Source organism: Callorhinus ursinus, unplaced genomic scaffold, assembly GCF_003265705.2.
Source record: "Callorhinus ursinus isolate GAN/ISIS: 27379988/994484 unplaced genomic scaffold, GSC_fseal_2.0 scaffold4, whole genome shotgun sequence".
NCBI lineage: Eukaryota > Metazoa > Chordata > Mammalia > Carnivora > Otariidae > Callorhinus > Callorhinus ursinus.
This window is the reverse complement of record NW_027397066.1, coordinates 110,734,596-110,752,135: the sequence shown is the minus strand read 5'-3', so window position 1 is coordinate 110,752,135 and position 17,540 is coordinate 110,734,596. Positions and strand designations below refer to the sequence as shown.

Below are 17,540 nucleotides of genomic sequence, written 5' to 3'. Positions count from 1 at the left end.
ATAAATTGCCTATAGCCATAGTTATCCTGCACTATGAATAATCTCCTGTCCCCACCACTAAGCATGTGTTACAATGGATCTCCATTTATGCTTATATTTAATTACCTTATATTTACTTAATTTTTTACATATATGTTTGTAAATGACATGCAACAGACCATTAAAAAAATATAGACCCTGATATCATGACCTGAGCCAAAATCAAGAGTTGGCTGCTTACTGAGCCACCCAGGCACCCTGAGGCTTCAGTAGTTTTTAAAGAAAAAGTGATCAATCAGAAAAAAAAAGAATAAAAGGACTAATATAGTTAAGGCCAGAATAAAAAGGACATGGAAATTATGGAATGTTGAAAGATGATGAAATCAGGGAAGAGTATGTTAGTAGTGGAAATGGTTAGGTTTGGAGGGTTTTTTATTTGTTTTGGCATTAAGAGATTATTATAATTATATTAATTTGTGTGAGTCGGGAAGATGCCTACCTAGATAACTAAAGAGAAAAGAAATAGCACTTCCTTTCTTAGCTTTCAGATGTTTCATTTGTTGATTCATTGATGTAGTCTACAAGCATTTATGGGTGTTTACTTTGCTCCAGACAAAATTCTGGGACTTGAGACTCTAAAATGAATACACATGGATTCTGCTTTAAAAGGTTAAACAATCCAATGGTAAAAACAATTGTTTTACAAGATATTTTAAAAAAACAGCAATCATGTATAAATATCTAGAAGTTCCAAGAAGAATGTGCATCTGCCTTTGCCTGGAAAGGCTTCTTATTAAAGGTAAAATGAGTTGAATCTTGACTGATGAGTAAGAGATGGCCACACTGATGTGAGGAGTGGTTTTGGAGATGAGAGAGATGGCAGAGGGAGAATAGAATGTGTCAGAGCACGAGGACCTAGGGAAAATGGTGTATTGAGAAGCTGACAATCACTAAATGACATCAAGCAAAAAGTGTAGACAGGTTTTAAACAAAATAAACTTTTAAAGCTGGTGAACATTATTGTGGCCACAATAGGGAGCTTCTCAAAATTTTTAGAGGAGACTATTGGAGTCAAATGCCTATAAATATAATTAATACTCTACTTGACAGAAGCCACACGGTAAAACAGAAGGGTCTTCATTAGTTTTGGTGAGCTGGGCAGAAAGGACTGAGATTGGGGAATGCAAAGGGAAGCACACCTGTGTCTCCTCACAGAGCCCAGCAAAGACTCCAGGGTTTATACTTCACGTATCTAGAAATAGTTTGCATTCCATCACCCTAAATCTCCCAAATGTAACAAAATATTTTGCAATCAAATGATTACCTGGGTGTTTTGGAGCTGATAGCTCAATACTAAGGATAACTGTGAAAGAAAAAGTGGTAAGAGAGGCTGTTCAAAGACGAGATTCTGTCCCAAATCTCAAGCCTCGAGTAGTAGCAGCAGCATTACGAACTAGGTACCTATAGAAAAGCATGGAACATCTTTTCCCACACATTTTAACAAGGAAAAAAATAAGGCAGATAATGATCATAGACTAACATTACATTGACTTTATAACTGGGAAACTGAATTTTTTTAATAAAATATAGCTTCTGGTTTATTCTTTCACAGAGAGACACAAGTAAATCTTGTCCTGGGAACATCTGGTCGGCAACTCACAGAAATAGTGAAGACACAGGGACAATTTTAATTATGGCATTTAAAATAACATATTTTAAGTGATTAAAGATCACATGCATTTGATCAGATCTTTCCTATCTAAAAATAACCCCAGCCTATGAGTATTTTCAGTTATCACTTTCCTTGTATCTACTTTTCATTTCCAAAAATATTAAATGTTAATTTAATAAAGTACATATATTTCATCTTTCTCCATTTTACTGAAATGTACTTTCAAGGGTGTTCCTAGTTAGTTATTAGTTTTCCAATCAAAATGCATTACCCTCTGGGGCGCCTGGGTGGCTCAGTCAGTCGAGCTACCCACTCTTGGTTTTGTCTCAGGTCATGATCTCAGGGTTGTGAGATGGAGCCCTGTGTAGGGCTCAGTGCTCAGCATGGAGTTTGATTGTCCCTCCCTCTCTGCTCCTACCCCTGCTCATGCTCTCTCTCTCTCTCTCTCAAATAAATAAAATCTTAAAAATAAAAACAAAAACACATATTCCCTTCCAGCACGCGAACTTCAGTAGTACTATAGTGGGGGAACAACCATTTCCAAATCATTTAGTCTGAAGATTTCAGAACCGTCCTGGATAACTACTTTGTTTATCTTTTTTTTTTTTTTAAAGATTTTATTTATTTATTTGAGAGAGAGAGAATGAGAGAGAGCACGAGAGGGAAGAGGGTCAGAGGGAGAAGCAGACTCCCTGCTGAGCAGGAAGCCCGATGTGGGACTCGATCCCAGGACTCTAGGATCATGACCTGAGCTGAAGGCAGTCGCTTAACCAACTGAGCCACCCAGGCGCCCCTACTTTGTTTATTTTTTATTGCTACATCGAGAATTCTAATACTTTCCATTTGTTTTTTCAAAATTTCTCAGATAGTAATCTTTTCATTGTCATTCTCCACCAGGCTCTTATTGCCACAAAGCCTGACAACTGCAATAACACTCTGCTGATAAAAAAACCAAACCAAAACACCACACAACACATCCTTTCTGACTCCCCTCTGAATAGTGTCCAGGTTCTTAAGCCTGGGATTCAGTTAGGGAATGGGTTACAAATAAAGGCTCCCTCTAGAATCAGGTAGTCTCAAATAAAAAGTCTAGCTCTCCCTCACTAGCCATCAGACCACGGACAAGTTACTAGACATCTTTTTTTTTTCTTAATTTTATAATCTGTAATTGGGCCAGCATAATTATTTCATTTGGTTATTGTAGGGCTTCTATGTATTAATATCTGAAAAGTTCTTAGAATCACTAGTGCTAGGCTGATAATAAGTTCTTAACAATTGTTAGCTACTATTACTATTAGTATTATTATTTAAAATGAGTCTTGATCTATCCAAAACATAACTTTCAAACTTTAACTTCCACTATTCCCCCTGGATTTATGTTATAGATTTGGCAACTTTTATTATTCACTTCGTATGTACTTGCTCTCTAGTTCCACACTCTTGTTCATTCAATTCTGTACTCCTAGAATGCCTTTTTTCTCTATCAGTTAAAATCATTCAGATAGTGCTCCAATGATGGCCCCAAAGTAGAGTTCTATAAATCCTTCCTTCGTCACACTCTAAGAGAACTTTTCCAAAGATAGCCAAAGGCATTTATTATAAAAAGGAAATATCTTGTGTATCTGTTAATGAGATGAGAAGCTTAAAGTAGAATCACTGAAAAACAGTGCATTTTGAGAAGAGAGAAAATGCTTAATTGAAGTTGATATTGTGATTTCATTCACAGATATGTAAATGATAAAACAATTAAATCTGTTTTAAAATTTCATTTTTTTCCCTAGTTGGGCAACAGTACCCTTTAGTGCAGGAATTTTCACCATTTTATAAAAAAATGAGAATTTTTTGTTTTCATATGAGACATGCACATAAAAAGAAGAATATACAATGCTGACTTATAATTGGACACTAAAACTTAGTTGTTAGGGCTATTATTATTCGGGCAAAATAGTGATATACCTGCAAAATGGACCTGGCAGGCGGCAGACAAAAAACACACAGAATCATGAAATCATGAGCAGTACACAGAGAGCCCAATGGATAAACCATAAACAGAAAGTGAAGTTTGGATAGTTTTTTAGGCATTTCTCAAATGAGCTTGTGACACCATTTGCTAGTTCTATGTGACTTTTAAAGACAAAGTTACAAAAACATAAATATGCAATGCTGACTGAGAGAATTAGGTTTATCAGATAGTAGGATTTTAGTGAAGAAAAAGAGGCAAGACAATTTTTGAGCTTCTGCGTGTTCAAATACTGATTTATGGCAGACAGATATCTTTCACATATCTTATAGAGAGACTCAATTTTCACATAGTAACAGACTGTTTTCATTTACTTTATGTGATGATCTTTGGGTATCTGTGTCTGCCACACAAGGATATCAGAACTCTTTGGAGTAACAGTGTCCTGTCTAAGGCCAGAATTTACTCTAATGTGCTTGTACAATTGACGAAATGCAGCCTATGTCAAATTAGATATGGGCATCTATTTGTATCACTCAAAATTTTTTGGCCTGAAGAAATTTAAATAAAATAAAGAAAATTCTTTATTTTCAAATATAATATGTTGCTTCTTATATTGAAATAAGAATCTGTCATCTCAAAAGTGTATTCTTTGTCAGATTATTTTTACTGTTTGTTGTACATGATTAAGTATCTTTACTCATTGTAAATACACAAGTTAAGTAAAATAATGAGAACATGACATTTTAAAAATTATAATTGTGCTTTGTGACTAACATCACCATAAAATGAATACAACCCAGTCTTTGCTGGGCATTATACCTTTGGTTCTATTCAATCGGTTTCATTGGTTTCACAGATGAAAAAGAAAAATAGGGATACTGTACTTTTAAAACATGTATTATGTGAAAGAATATATACTGCAGATGTAAAATAGTGATATATCGTGAAAAGAACATTTGGAGTCTGATTTTTCTCTGGGAGTAAAAGAAATCATAATTAGTTCTATTTAAGCCAGGATTTTAATTTTCTCCATACTCAGGCTGATGTCATTGTTCCAATTTTAACTGAATGTATGGTTGCCTTGAACACTTAATGAGTGCTTCCTTTGGGCCCAGGCACTCATTGCTTCAGATATGTTAAATAATTTAATCTCTACAATGAGCTTTTGAGGATCTATGTCACAGATGAGGTAAATGAGTTACAGGAAGGTTAAAGAAATTACAGAGGTCACACAGCTAGTAACTGGCTGGATCGGTATTGGAACCCTGGCAGATCGGCCCTGTGACAGGAGCACTTAACTATACCACATCACATCTCTGATAAAAGGACAGATATAAAGTCCCACTCTTGTAATTACGTAGTGGGCTACAAGTCCAAAGGAAGTACACACATACCATAAGAACAAAATCAGAAAGTGATATTTGCTGAAAATAAAACTTTCGAGTTATCATAAAGTCAAAATGGATAAAATTAGTGGTGCTTAGAAAAACTTACCCTGAAAATAAGACCAGAGTATTTTTCAAGTATTTGCCAAGACCACAGTCCAACTAGGTAAGTAGGTTATGCTTCATGTACATCTTAAAAAGGGAGTTGAGAACTTTTCACTAGTGTTGTAATATGCCTACGGTCAGTTTATTCTTTTTTTTTTTTTTTTCCAAAATTATCTCAAAGGAGGGCTGGTAGTTAGCATGAAGTATAGGGTGGGAGAATATCAATAATTAAAAATCCTTTTGCATATTTCTAGAATGGCACAGAGCAGGTGACACTGAGATGACCTGATCTGAGTATGTTGATCTATGCAGAAGATACTGTATCCTTCTACTGAATGAGGATGCATGAAGCTATGTATGCTCACTAATAATGAACCTGATCTGATGCCCTTTACATTTTCAACCAAAGTTCTCATAATATTTCTACTTTCCCCCTGGATATCTCTCAAGATTATTTCAATTGATTCCATTATCACATATGTATTTATTTATTTATTTATTAAAGATTTTGTTTATTTATTCATGAGAGACAGAGAGAGAAGCAGAGGGAGAAGCAGGCTCCCCGTGGAGCAGGGAGCCCGATGCGGGACTCGATTCCAGGACCCTGGGATCATGACCTGAGCCGAAGGCAGCCGCTTAACAACTGAGCCACCCAGGCGCCCTCACATATGTATTTAAATTAAGATATTGATCTTATTTTCACATCTATCTGTGATGAGCCATAATCATTTTCCTATATAGTTGGCTTAGAGAACATTTATATAATCTAGTTTTAGGGTGAACAAAGCCAAATATCACTATGCCTGGACTATAGTAGGTGCTCAACAGTAAGTGGGTCACCCTGTTTTTGTCAGTAGCTTGGGAAAAATTTTTCTTACCGTTCCAAACTGCCAGGGCACTATTTTATAATAAATAATAGTATTACAAATAATAGGACCTATCGACAGCCTTCTGAAATTAGAAATTAATTGAAATATGAAAACTTTTAAAATATTAATAAAGGGCATAGAATTAAAATTAAGCTCAAAGCAATATTTTGTATCTTTTATAAACTACATTCAATGTTTTAAGGGGAAGATATTTCCCCATATTATATATATTAGCACACCCCCTCTATAACCATTACGAAAACATGATTTCTATGAAGAATTCCTACAAAGCAAGCAATTTAAGTTCTCAAGGATTATGCCCCTATATCCCAAGCTCAATATTAAATACAAGAGATGAAAATTAAATTATTTAATGTCAAGTATTTCCCAAAAATAATTCTAAGTAAGCCTGCATTAAAAAAATACCTTTCTCAGTAAATTCAATGAGTTAATATTTTGTTCTTATAATTTGAGAAATAATTATCTTCACACGATCCCATATATAATTAAAAAATATTGATTTCCCAAATCCTTAGCTTAATTCAAGTTCAAAGGAGTTAGAATTCATTCCAATCTATCAATAAAAGGCATTTCTACATGGTCTAATACCAAACAACCCCTTTGCCTCTATATCATTTAGTATATTTATATAATCACAAAATACTCCTGTATCTAATTCAAAGATTATTTCATCACCCTTGATTGATAAAAATAACTATCACCTTATAACATTGGTTGTGCATTTATGAAATCAGTGCCTTGACTGTGTCTTATTTCATCTTTTCATGACTATAAAATGGGCACTCAGTAGTAGCTACTACTGTTATTAAATTAGACTTAATGCTTAGCTAATACAATTTCCCATTTGATTATTTTTCTTTTCATTTTATTTTCTTAAGTGTGTAATTAAGTCATGCTTTCATGTTATCAAGCTAATGCTACATTTTAACTTACTCTCCAAAGTAACAAACCAAAATGTAATGATCATATACAGTGTGTATCTTCCAAAATAATTAAGAAAGCACCTATTACTATGAGGTTCAAGGAGTAGCCAACATGGGGCGCCTGGGTGGCTCAGTCAGTTAAGGATCTGCCTTCAGCTCAGGTCATGATCTCAGGTCCTGGAACTGAGCTTCCTGCTTGCAGAGAGCCTGTTTTTCCCTCTCCTCCCTCCTTGTGCTCTCTCTCTCTCTCTCTCTCTCTCTCGCTATCTCTCTCTCTCTTTCTCAAATAAATAAATAAAATATTTTAAAAATAAAAGGAGTAGGGAACTTGACCTTGAATCATTATTAATCTTGGTTTCATTTTTTATTTAAGTGTGAGCCATTTCATAGTAACTGACTGTGGATTTTCCTTAAAATTCAGCGGAAGATAAAATGATACCACAAGTGGAAAATTCTTATTAAAAGAGAAATAAGCCAGCTCAATGAAGAGTCAATCTTTGAAAAAGTCAGATATTTAAAATCTATAGTCATCTGTCTTCCTTTTGTAAATTATTATTATACATAATATGGAGCCTTACACTTTCAAGTTGTAATGCATACTTTTAATAGACATGATCTATGTTCTATATTGCATATCTATCTCTAGCTCTCTATATATTTATAAATTTAATAGACAAATTTTATACTCAGCTTTTGCCCTCTACACATGTCCCCAAATTTCCTTCTACAACTATGATTTCTTAATTTCTGGTACTGGATATTTAATCATCCGTTGCAATTCAATGTGTGAGGGGGACAAAAAAGGCCTTATGCGACCAATTTTTTCCCTTTAAAAATCCCTAAGAAATAAAAGAAGTCATCTACCACAGAAACAGGAAGGGAAGGAAATTGATAAAAACCTAGGCTTTCTCACTTGCCTTTCCCTTGTCCTCCAGGAAAACTGAGCCTCATCCCCTTCACTCCTTCACCAGCCCCAGTGCTGGGAAACACGTTCTGCAGGAAATACATCTCAGGGCTAGAAAGTGCCACTCCACCAAATCGCAGCTGACATCTGCCTACGTCTGTAGTTTGTAAAGCTCTCTAGGTAAAGTGTTTCCTTATCTCTCAGGAGCAAATACCAATGCCAGGGTCAGGATATTTCCCATAATGTGTAATTTACATCTCTCAGGATGCAATATAGATCTATTTTCTCTTTTCTGCTCTCAATAAAGACAGATTAACGGATCCCTATCTTATCTGTGCAGTATTTGTTTAAACACTTAACATTTGTTAATATATATATGTACATATATATACGCTCCCCTTTTCTTCTCAATTCACAGTCCCTCAATCCTTTTAAACTCTCTTCAGATACACCATTTTCCAAAATGTTATTCTCTTTTAGTAAGTCTCCCCTTAGCATCGTGCGTGCCAATTTGCCACAACCCTCTAACCTAGACTCAAAGAAATGTGAAATATAGATATTTCAATTTTTCTACTCTTTCATTATAATCTGGTATTCAAATGAACATATTTAAATATTTGCTTCTATAAAACACCACTAAGTTAACAGATAATGTTTCCAACAATAAGAAAGATAGAAAGACAGGCATTTCTGAAAGACTAGACATGATCAGAATTCCAAAAATAGTAAGAACAATCATGTTCAAGGAGAATACATGCTAACTAACTTGTTTTTTTAGTTCACACACTGGTGTATTTTAGGCTCTGCTGATTGTTTTCCCTATAGTCTCAGAGAGAATATCTGGCTATTACATTTTAGTGAAACAAATATATTATCCTATTTCATTTATTCAAATTACATAAAATTGAAAACCCAGAATAATTAATTTTTGGTTAGAGGCTGGGACAGTGGCACCCCGTGGGGTGTTGGTAGTCGGAAAAGGACAGAATACAGGACTTTTGGAGGTACTTTTTGAAGTACTAGGACTTTTTGACTACTGGACCTGGTACCCATGTTAACGTTGTGGTCACTGATTGCACAAGTGAGCTCACTTTGTGAAAACTTAGGTTATACTTTTGTGATTTTTGTACCTTTCTACATGTATTTTATACTTTAATAAAAAGTTTAAAAATAAAAAAACTAAAAATGGGTTGCTAGGTATGGAGCTTATTTTAATCATGAATCAAATTAATTAAATATAAATAATATTAATAATATTTATGAGAAAATTATAAATAATAAATGTAAAAGTAAATAATATTTATGAGAAAATTATGGAAATTTGAACAATAAGTAGACAACCGATGATAGTAAGAACTTTCTTTAAAGAGGAATACTCTTCTTGTGGTAATGTTAAAAATAAACTTTATCTTTAATAAACACATGCTGAAATTTTAATGGATTAAGCAGTAGGATCTCTGGATTTGCTTTAAAAATCTGAGTGAAAAGACAGTGTTTTAACGTTGCATGAAACAAATACGGCTATGAATTGATCATTGTTTAGGCTGGAGAACATGGAGAGTTTAGAACTATTCACTGTATTTTTGTATATGCTTGAAATTATCCACTGTTTTTATGTTTAAAAGTATAATTTAGTAGAACTCTGTGAGTTCTACATAAAATTGTTTTCTAGTACCATTTTTCTTATCAAAAAGATTGAGGTAACTCAAGAATCAAGATACATCTACCAAAACATATCTTGATTTCATGACCTTCAGTGTAATCATCTGATGAGTATTTCTGTGGCAAATAAACCTTAAACCCACACCATCCGTGACTAGCAAGGGGACTGATCTGGCATCAGATTTATTAAGAGTGGGGCAGAAAGAGTACAATAAATTTATATTAATTTTTTTACAGGTCAGCCTCCAGATTTTCTATACATTTTCTAAGAATGAAACAATAACAACAGTTAAACTATAACATTTAGGTTCATACCTATGGACCTATTCCTAACACTATTTTGATTAAAACTACATGGGAAATATTTTATCTTATATACACCATCAAGTATATCCCATCAAGACAACTTATTATGTACACTTTATATACTGTTGCCATTGCTGACTCAGAACTTTCTACCATGTGTTGCACTTTGAGACAAAACCCAAGGATATGTTTTAGTGAGATAGAAAGGAATCCCTTCACTATGGCTATTTCTTTATCCAGGGTGATTCAAAATTTAACTCAAGAAATATACATTTGAGGGGCGCCTGGGTGGCTCAGTCGTTAAGCGTCTGCCTTTGGCTCAGGTCATGATCTCAGGGTCCTGGGATCGAGCCCCGCATCGGGCTCCCTGCTCGGCGGGAAGCCTGCTTCTCCCTCCCCGACTCCCCCTGCCTGTGTTCCCTCTCTCGCTGTGTCTTTCTCTGTCAAATAAATAAATAAAAAAAAAATCTTAAAAAAAAAAAAGAAATATACATTTGATACTGATTTTATCTACGTATTTCTCCTGGGCTTGGAGACATTGTTTTGAAAATTTTAACAAAAAATATTTACAACTATGCTTTTTATGAATAATGCAGTCTTTATCCAACTTTCAGCTGAAATATCATTATTGGTATAAATATGAACCTTAGACCACTTGACGACAAACTAACTCACTTTTCTAGTACGTGTAAAAAATACCATTAAATATCCAACACAGGTAATATTGGAATCTAGTGTAGGATTCTGTCTAATAGCAACATGAAAAGAGGAAAAAAGTCTTATTACAACATTTTTACAAACAGTAACAATAATGTTTTCCTCAGAATACAGACATCTATTTCCTCTACAGTGTCACTGTAGCATTAATTTTGCTATAATACGCAGTGTGAACTGGTCCTCTAAAAGTACAATCAGTGCCTTAAAAAATAAAGAAACAGACCAAAATTGATTACGTCACTTATCTGTTTCTCAAAAAACTATATTCTCAGGTTTAATAGCTTCTGATGATGAAATAGCCATTAGTTAAATAATCACGCTCTGTTTCTCCTCTGGTAATTGACAGATATAATTAAAAATTAAATTAAATTAAATTAAAATATAATGCTTCTATATGGGATATGTATATACACAAATGTATCCATACGACAGAATCATGAAAAAGAACACAGAAAATATGTTTGCAATCACTTGTTGAATTCAATGACTTAAAAACTGTCATTGATAATTTTTTTTGTCACGGATAATATAATAACATTCGACTGTACAGATTATGGAAATTTCATTGAAATTAAATTCACATATAGTCTTTTCAATCTTCACAGTTAAAAGAAAGGTATCTCTATGAGAAAGAAAATGGTATATGCCTAGGTAGTACAAACATAATGTCATATAATGTATCGATGAAAGTTTCAGAAATAAAACCCTGATTTTCACCTGTGAAAATTTCTAGCTTATAATTTGTCCTTATCCATATCCTTTTGTATGTAATTACATTTGGGATTCAATGTTTTCAAATCCTCCGTACTCTCCTCACTTAAATTGATGTAGGTGATTAGGGGCCACTAATGCAGTAATTAGGAAATCTTATTGGACCTCGATATAGAACTTCCAAGATTTTTATTATACTTTGGGAAACACTAAATTTACTCCCATTATGCTGAGCTTAGTCCTAATTTGATAGTATTACTTAATCTTGAACAATGAACCTTACAGTCCAAAACAGTTTCCAAGCTATAGTGTCTAAATGATGCTATCTAATTCCTATTAAAAGGACTTTAGAAGACACAGACTCACCCAAAAAATGTCTGGCACATTGAGTATTGAATAATGTTTAATGATATTTATAAGCAATTGAATTTGTATATTCCAGACTTCTTTACAATATCTTTATAACTTAATGCATTTAAATTTTGACCCATACATCTTCAGCATGATGAGGCAGGAAAAAAATCCCAAGTAGATAATCCTTTTCATTGAATAATTCTATTTATATTTTAATTGATAATCTTCCTTTGTTAGGCTCACATGACGGACAAGTGCTTATATGGATTTACTTCCAATGTACAAAATAAGAAAGAGGATGGAAATGATCTGTAATATAAAATGAGGTATATAAATAATATTAATATGCTAAATGGTAGCTCAATAAAATGCAAAGTATGCATGAAATAAACTGCTTTAATAAGGTAGATGGAGACTCATATACTAAGGAGTGCAAAATATTGAATAAAGATATAAATTACTTTTATCAATTAAGTCTTCTCTATATAGCCTTAAATATATATTTTTATTTAGCTATGTATCTGTCAGTTCAAAAATATAATTAGTAACATGCAAATAAATAATTCCTACATGGGAATTATATAAGAAAAATAAGGGACTATACTACGTGAAAATTTATACCTATTAGCTTTACAAACAAGTGAAAGATAAGACCTAAACTATGAAAGCTGCTAGTAAATAAAATATGTCAAGGAAAGATTATCTCAAAGATCTGGTAAGAAAGAGGAGTATTTAAAATTCTAGGAGAGTTAACAAGTATGAAACAAATTTAACACCTTTTTAGAATATAAGTTCTTAGAATGAATCAAAAGGTGTTTAAAGTCTCAAGGTATTGAAAAACTCCATCATATTTTACAAAGCACCCTGGTTATGGGCATATCAATATTTTGAAAGAGTTCACGATCTCCTTCCCCTTATAAAAACTTTGTAGGTAATAGCACGAGAGAAATATAACTAATTTAAAATATATTTTAAAAATTTGAAGAAAAGAAAGTTTGCCTAAGGATTAAAAAAAAAAAAAACTGTGCAGACGCGTGTGTAAATGAAAGAATAACGACCGCATTAAAGATTATTTGGGTACTTTAAAAACACTCATTCAGCCATTCATTCATTTTTTATCACATAATTATTTAGCATTTATAAAATGCATAGCTGGGTAATAAGTCTAAATACGCCAAGAGATTACTGGATACCAACCAGTTCCAATGCACCCAAGGGCACAAATTTTAAATGACATGTCCTAAGTCACTGAGAAGCGCTGATGTCTGAATAAGTGAAAAACAAATTGCCTACAGAAAAAGTCAGATGTATAGATGTAAAATGAACATTCACCTAAGAAAGATTTTTATAGCTTTCACTTGAAGTCATATTAATTGAGGTAGACCATTACTGAACAACTACAGAAGAAATAAGATAATATGATTATATCTCAGTTATCTGGAGTTACTGGAAGTTTCCAGGCAGCTGCTGCATCAGCTAACTCGAGTAATGATACAAATTGTGAATAGATTATCATTTTTCAAAGAAGTAAAATATCATAAAATTCAGTGAACATTAAATCTAACAGTAGATATACAGAGAATATGACCTGGAGTTGGTTGGGGTTTTTTCTGGCCCTGAGTTATCATTTATTTCCTGCTCAAGAGCTTAGGTGAGTCAACTATATTGATTATGAGAGATCAATTCTTAATTACTAAACAAAGGAATTTAATGGAAAACAGAAGGACTGGTGTGATTCAAAGACCAGAGATTTGTCACAAAGGTTTAAACTAAAAAAGTGAGAAAGTTAGGTTCACAAATCTAGAGCTATTCTTATAAAGAAAAGTGAGAGAAGCGAAAGTCTCAGAAATAGGATATTATAAAAAAGTAACACAACTTGGAGAAAAAGGGAACAGAAATTAACATATGTACTAGGAAAAAAATATCCTGAAAAAAAATGTCCATTCATTTAGTGATGTATGGACCTATGAGAGAAATGTTTAAATGGCCATGTATAATAATGCTTATTTATGGACTTTATTATTTGATAAATGGATGTTATGTTTATGACATAACAGGAATATAGAAATCCCAGAAAAAACATATACAAGGATTCATAAATACAAGAGTAATGTGTACCAATAAGAAAAGTGGTTTTATTTTGAATCTTACGTACGTTCTTACCACACTACTGAGTTCAACAAATTACGAAAACTCATAGAAGGCAGATTGAGATAATGAAGGGATGGAAAGAGATGTGTCTAAACAAAACATGCTCTACAATTTCAATCAACTGAAAACTTGAAGTGCACCATAGAAATAATATAGATGCCCAAAAGAATTTTCTCAAAATGAGGTTTACTGAAAAATGTCTAGGTAAAGTTTCAGCAATTTTCAAATGGAATGTTTCAAAGTTCTGACATCTTTTCTTGTGTTAAGATTGAGTTAAACTGAAGTTTCAAAATGACTCAAAAAGTAGGCAAAATAAAATTAGGTAAGGAGACAACTAGCAATTTTTTGCATATATGGACTAGTCTAAATGTTGTGTAATGTGAACAAAGGATGGACCATGACACTTCAGTAAAGGGTTCCCTACAGTCCTATGAGTCTAGAAAATTTCATGGATTTAGGGTTTAAAAAATTATTATGTCAATGTATTTATTCATGTCATTCAATATAATTTATTATTGTATGACACTTTAAATAAATGAAAGAAAGATTTTCACAAATATATTTTATTTGAAATTTCATTGGTTATTTGTTTTTTGACTGTTGTCAATTTTTAGGAACTGATTAGGTTTATTGACAAGAAAGCAGTGATGGGGGTGGGAGGGATGGGGTGGCTGGGTGATAGACATTGGGGAAGGTATGTGCTATGGTTAGCACTGTGAATAGTGTAAGACTGATGAATCACAGACCTATACCCCTGAAACAAATAACACATTATATATTAAAAAAAAGAAGATAGTAGGAAAGGAAAAATGAAGGGGGGGATATCGGAGGGGGAGACTAACCATGAGAGACTACGGACTCTGAGAAACAAACTGAGGGTTCTAGAGGGGAGGGGGTGGGGAATGGGTTAGCCTGGTGATGGGTATTAAAGAGGGCACGTTCTGCATGGAGCACTGGGTGTTATACACAATGAATCATGGAACACTACATCAAAAACTAATGATGTAATATATGGTGATTAACATAACCTAATAAAATAAAATTAAAAAAAAAAGAAATCAATGAGTTTCCAAAGAATGAAAGCTTACATCTTTACCACTGTATGCTTATGCTGATTCGAGCCAAAAGACATGCTTATTTACTGACAAAAGTCACAAGCGATGATATTTAAAATATGAAGCCAAAATCGTAAGTAAGTATGACTGCAAAGTAATATTTAAGATATTGTTTTAACTATTGGGTTTTTCTAAATTATCTTAGTAATATAGCTGTTATCAATTATATTCTGAAACATAAATTATTTTTATGCTACTTATTTGCTGAGACTATCCAGATTGTTTTCTGTATAACGTTTTGTCATTTGAAAGACTTATTTCAAATAAGAGGTCTATAATACTAAAGAAATTCTTGTACTCTTCATGATAAAATGTGGTATTATTTTTAAACTCTAGGTAATAATTTTTTTCATGTTTAATTTTAATAAGTGTCAAAAACAGTGATTATTTTTTATTAAAAGTTAAGGTGATATTTTAGTATTTTTTATTTCTCTGAAAAAGGTAAATTTATTTATGCTAAAATTCATTAGTATTTTAAGATAAATCTAAAGATTGAGTTTTGAATATAATCATATTCTGCATGTTTAAATTTATTTCTTCAATCTTTCAGTGTATTCCTTTGGTATTTATCACAGCATTAACAAACTACAGTATTATAACAAAAATAAGAACAAGCATGCTCATAAAGTACTCATGACTGATGAGTTTGATAGACGTTTTCAAAATTATTACCGATTTAAAAAATAACTTTCATTTCACTAAATGCATCATCCATACTCTTCATGGATCTTTTCTTACACATTAAAAAAAAGGAAACATAGTTGTATTTGGGCATACAAAAAGAAACACAAACTACTTCTTTTTTAACACGTGCATACAAGTACTTTTGTGTAGAAGTTGGTTTCTTGCGATTTTTAATTTTAAATTTAGCAATCAGAAGTATAGAAATGGGAAGTTCTTGGGTAGAGACAATGATCTCATCTGTATTATTAAGCATATTACCATTTCCTAATCATTTTATAAATGACAGTGGTAGCTTCATTAGGCTTTATTTTTAGAGCTCTACAAAAAAAAATATACAACTACTTTCTTAACATTAAATAAACATTATGTCCACTAAAGAACTAAATGCATGTTCAGCAAAAGAAAATTACTACCCCAATAATTATTTAAACATTCTGATTAAAAACAGGTTATAGGTGCCAAGTTTTTAGTTTAATTATGTAAGTGACATGCTTTTCAATTTAGAAGATGAGAATATTTCCATTCCTGATGATAAATAGTACAAGTGTTAACAACCATCATCAGGTGAATTTGGAGGGCAAAATGGTCAGGGATGTTTTTTATTTGTAGTTTATACTATCAAGTTAACTGTAAAATTGCCTGTGTCTATTAAATCAGAACCATGATGTAGTTTTAAAGATAATTGTTTGAGTCTAAGATAACATTAAACACTAAAAGTTGAAGTTTTATGAAGAGCTAAGGATGGTATAAGTAAAAACAACAAAATACTTATATTTGGGCTTATTTTGCACCCAGGTCACACTTTATCCCAAACCCTAAAGTTTGAGTGGTGTGAGCTGGCTAACACAGGGGAAAAAAAAAAGTTTTTAAAAACTAATTTATTCTACCATATCTGATTATGGAAATAAATCTTAACTTCTTAATTAAATAACATATGCATTCTTTGATTTCTAGCAACACATATAACTATTTTAGGCTATTTTCAATCACTAATATGTGTAGATGTGTGAGCTAAACTTTAGGACTTTAGCGTTCAAATTTCATCATAGTTATTATGTTAGACATTTCAATACTTCCCTTAAGTATATGTGCTCTCCTTGTATTTATATTTGAAGATAAAAATGTATTTTAATCTTCAAAAGACAAAGCAAAACAAATATCAATAGCTAATAGACAGGAGCAATTATTTGGTTCTGAAAAGCTAAAATACTACAACACGCAGGGGTAATGGTATTTCTAAGTAATATGAAAAGTTGAAGGCAATCCTTCATAAAACAGTTTAATCACTGTTGGATGGCAACAGTGATGACAATGTATATATCCAATGGCAGATCCATTCCTTTATTCACAGGACACTTGTTGACTTGTATTATCAATGTCTAGAATAGTAGTCTTGTCCTCAATGCATTCAAACCATGCCTTTCATATTTACATTCATAAGAGCTAAAATATATGTTCTTCTAGTTTTTTTCTTTCCTTTCAGCATTTTTCCTATTTCCCTCCTATTCCATAAATCATAAAAGAAATGATACATCTGCATTCTGTCTCATTTTTGTTTCTAGCTTATGATTCCATGATTTTTTTATACTAGAAAATGAAAGAAAGAAAATGTCAGATATGCTGGATTTCCTATACAAGATAAAAGTCATCTTTTGACTGAGTTTTTAATGAGTTTCCTTCTCATCAAATATTAGTTTATATGGTTTGACCAAACTATTGAATTTTCAGTGGTATTTATCCATTAACTAAAAGGAAAACATAACTATGTAGCAGAGAATATAATTTCATCACCAAGATCCTCAAAGGAAATACACTACAGAATCTCTAAGCATTTTTATTTTCACAGTGGTTGCATAAAATAATGCACTTACAGAATGTGGTCCCAATATTGAGAGAGCTGAGTACAATTTTCAATGTCTCCATGTTAGAATAACATGTTATTTTAAGTAAATGAAGTAAATGAAGAATATTGCTTTATTTATATGTTTCCATCACATAGTTCCTCTGATTCTGGTCAGA

General features: G+C 32.6%; 1 protein-coding gene across 3 annotated transcripts in view; it reads right to left on the bottom strand.

Moving 5' to 3' along the window:
* PCDH10 (protocadherin 10) overlaps positions 1-17,540 on the bottom strand; it is a 61,828-nt gene that overhangs the window by 29,629 nt on the left and 14,659 nt on the right. Inside the window, exon 5 of one of the 3 annotated variants that reach the window (XM_025874186.2) lies at positions 11,550-11,880. The exons of the other annotated variants lie outside the window; for them this stretch is intronic. Coding sequence (XP_025729971.1) covers positions 11,840-11,880 — 41 coding nt within the window. The 3' untranslated portion in view covers positions 11,550-11,839. Of the gene's footprint in view, positions 1-11,549; positions 11,881-17,540 lie in introns of those variants that run through there. 3 annotated transcript variants of the gene reach the window in all.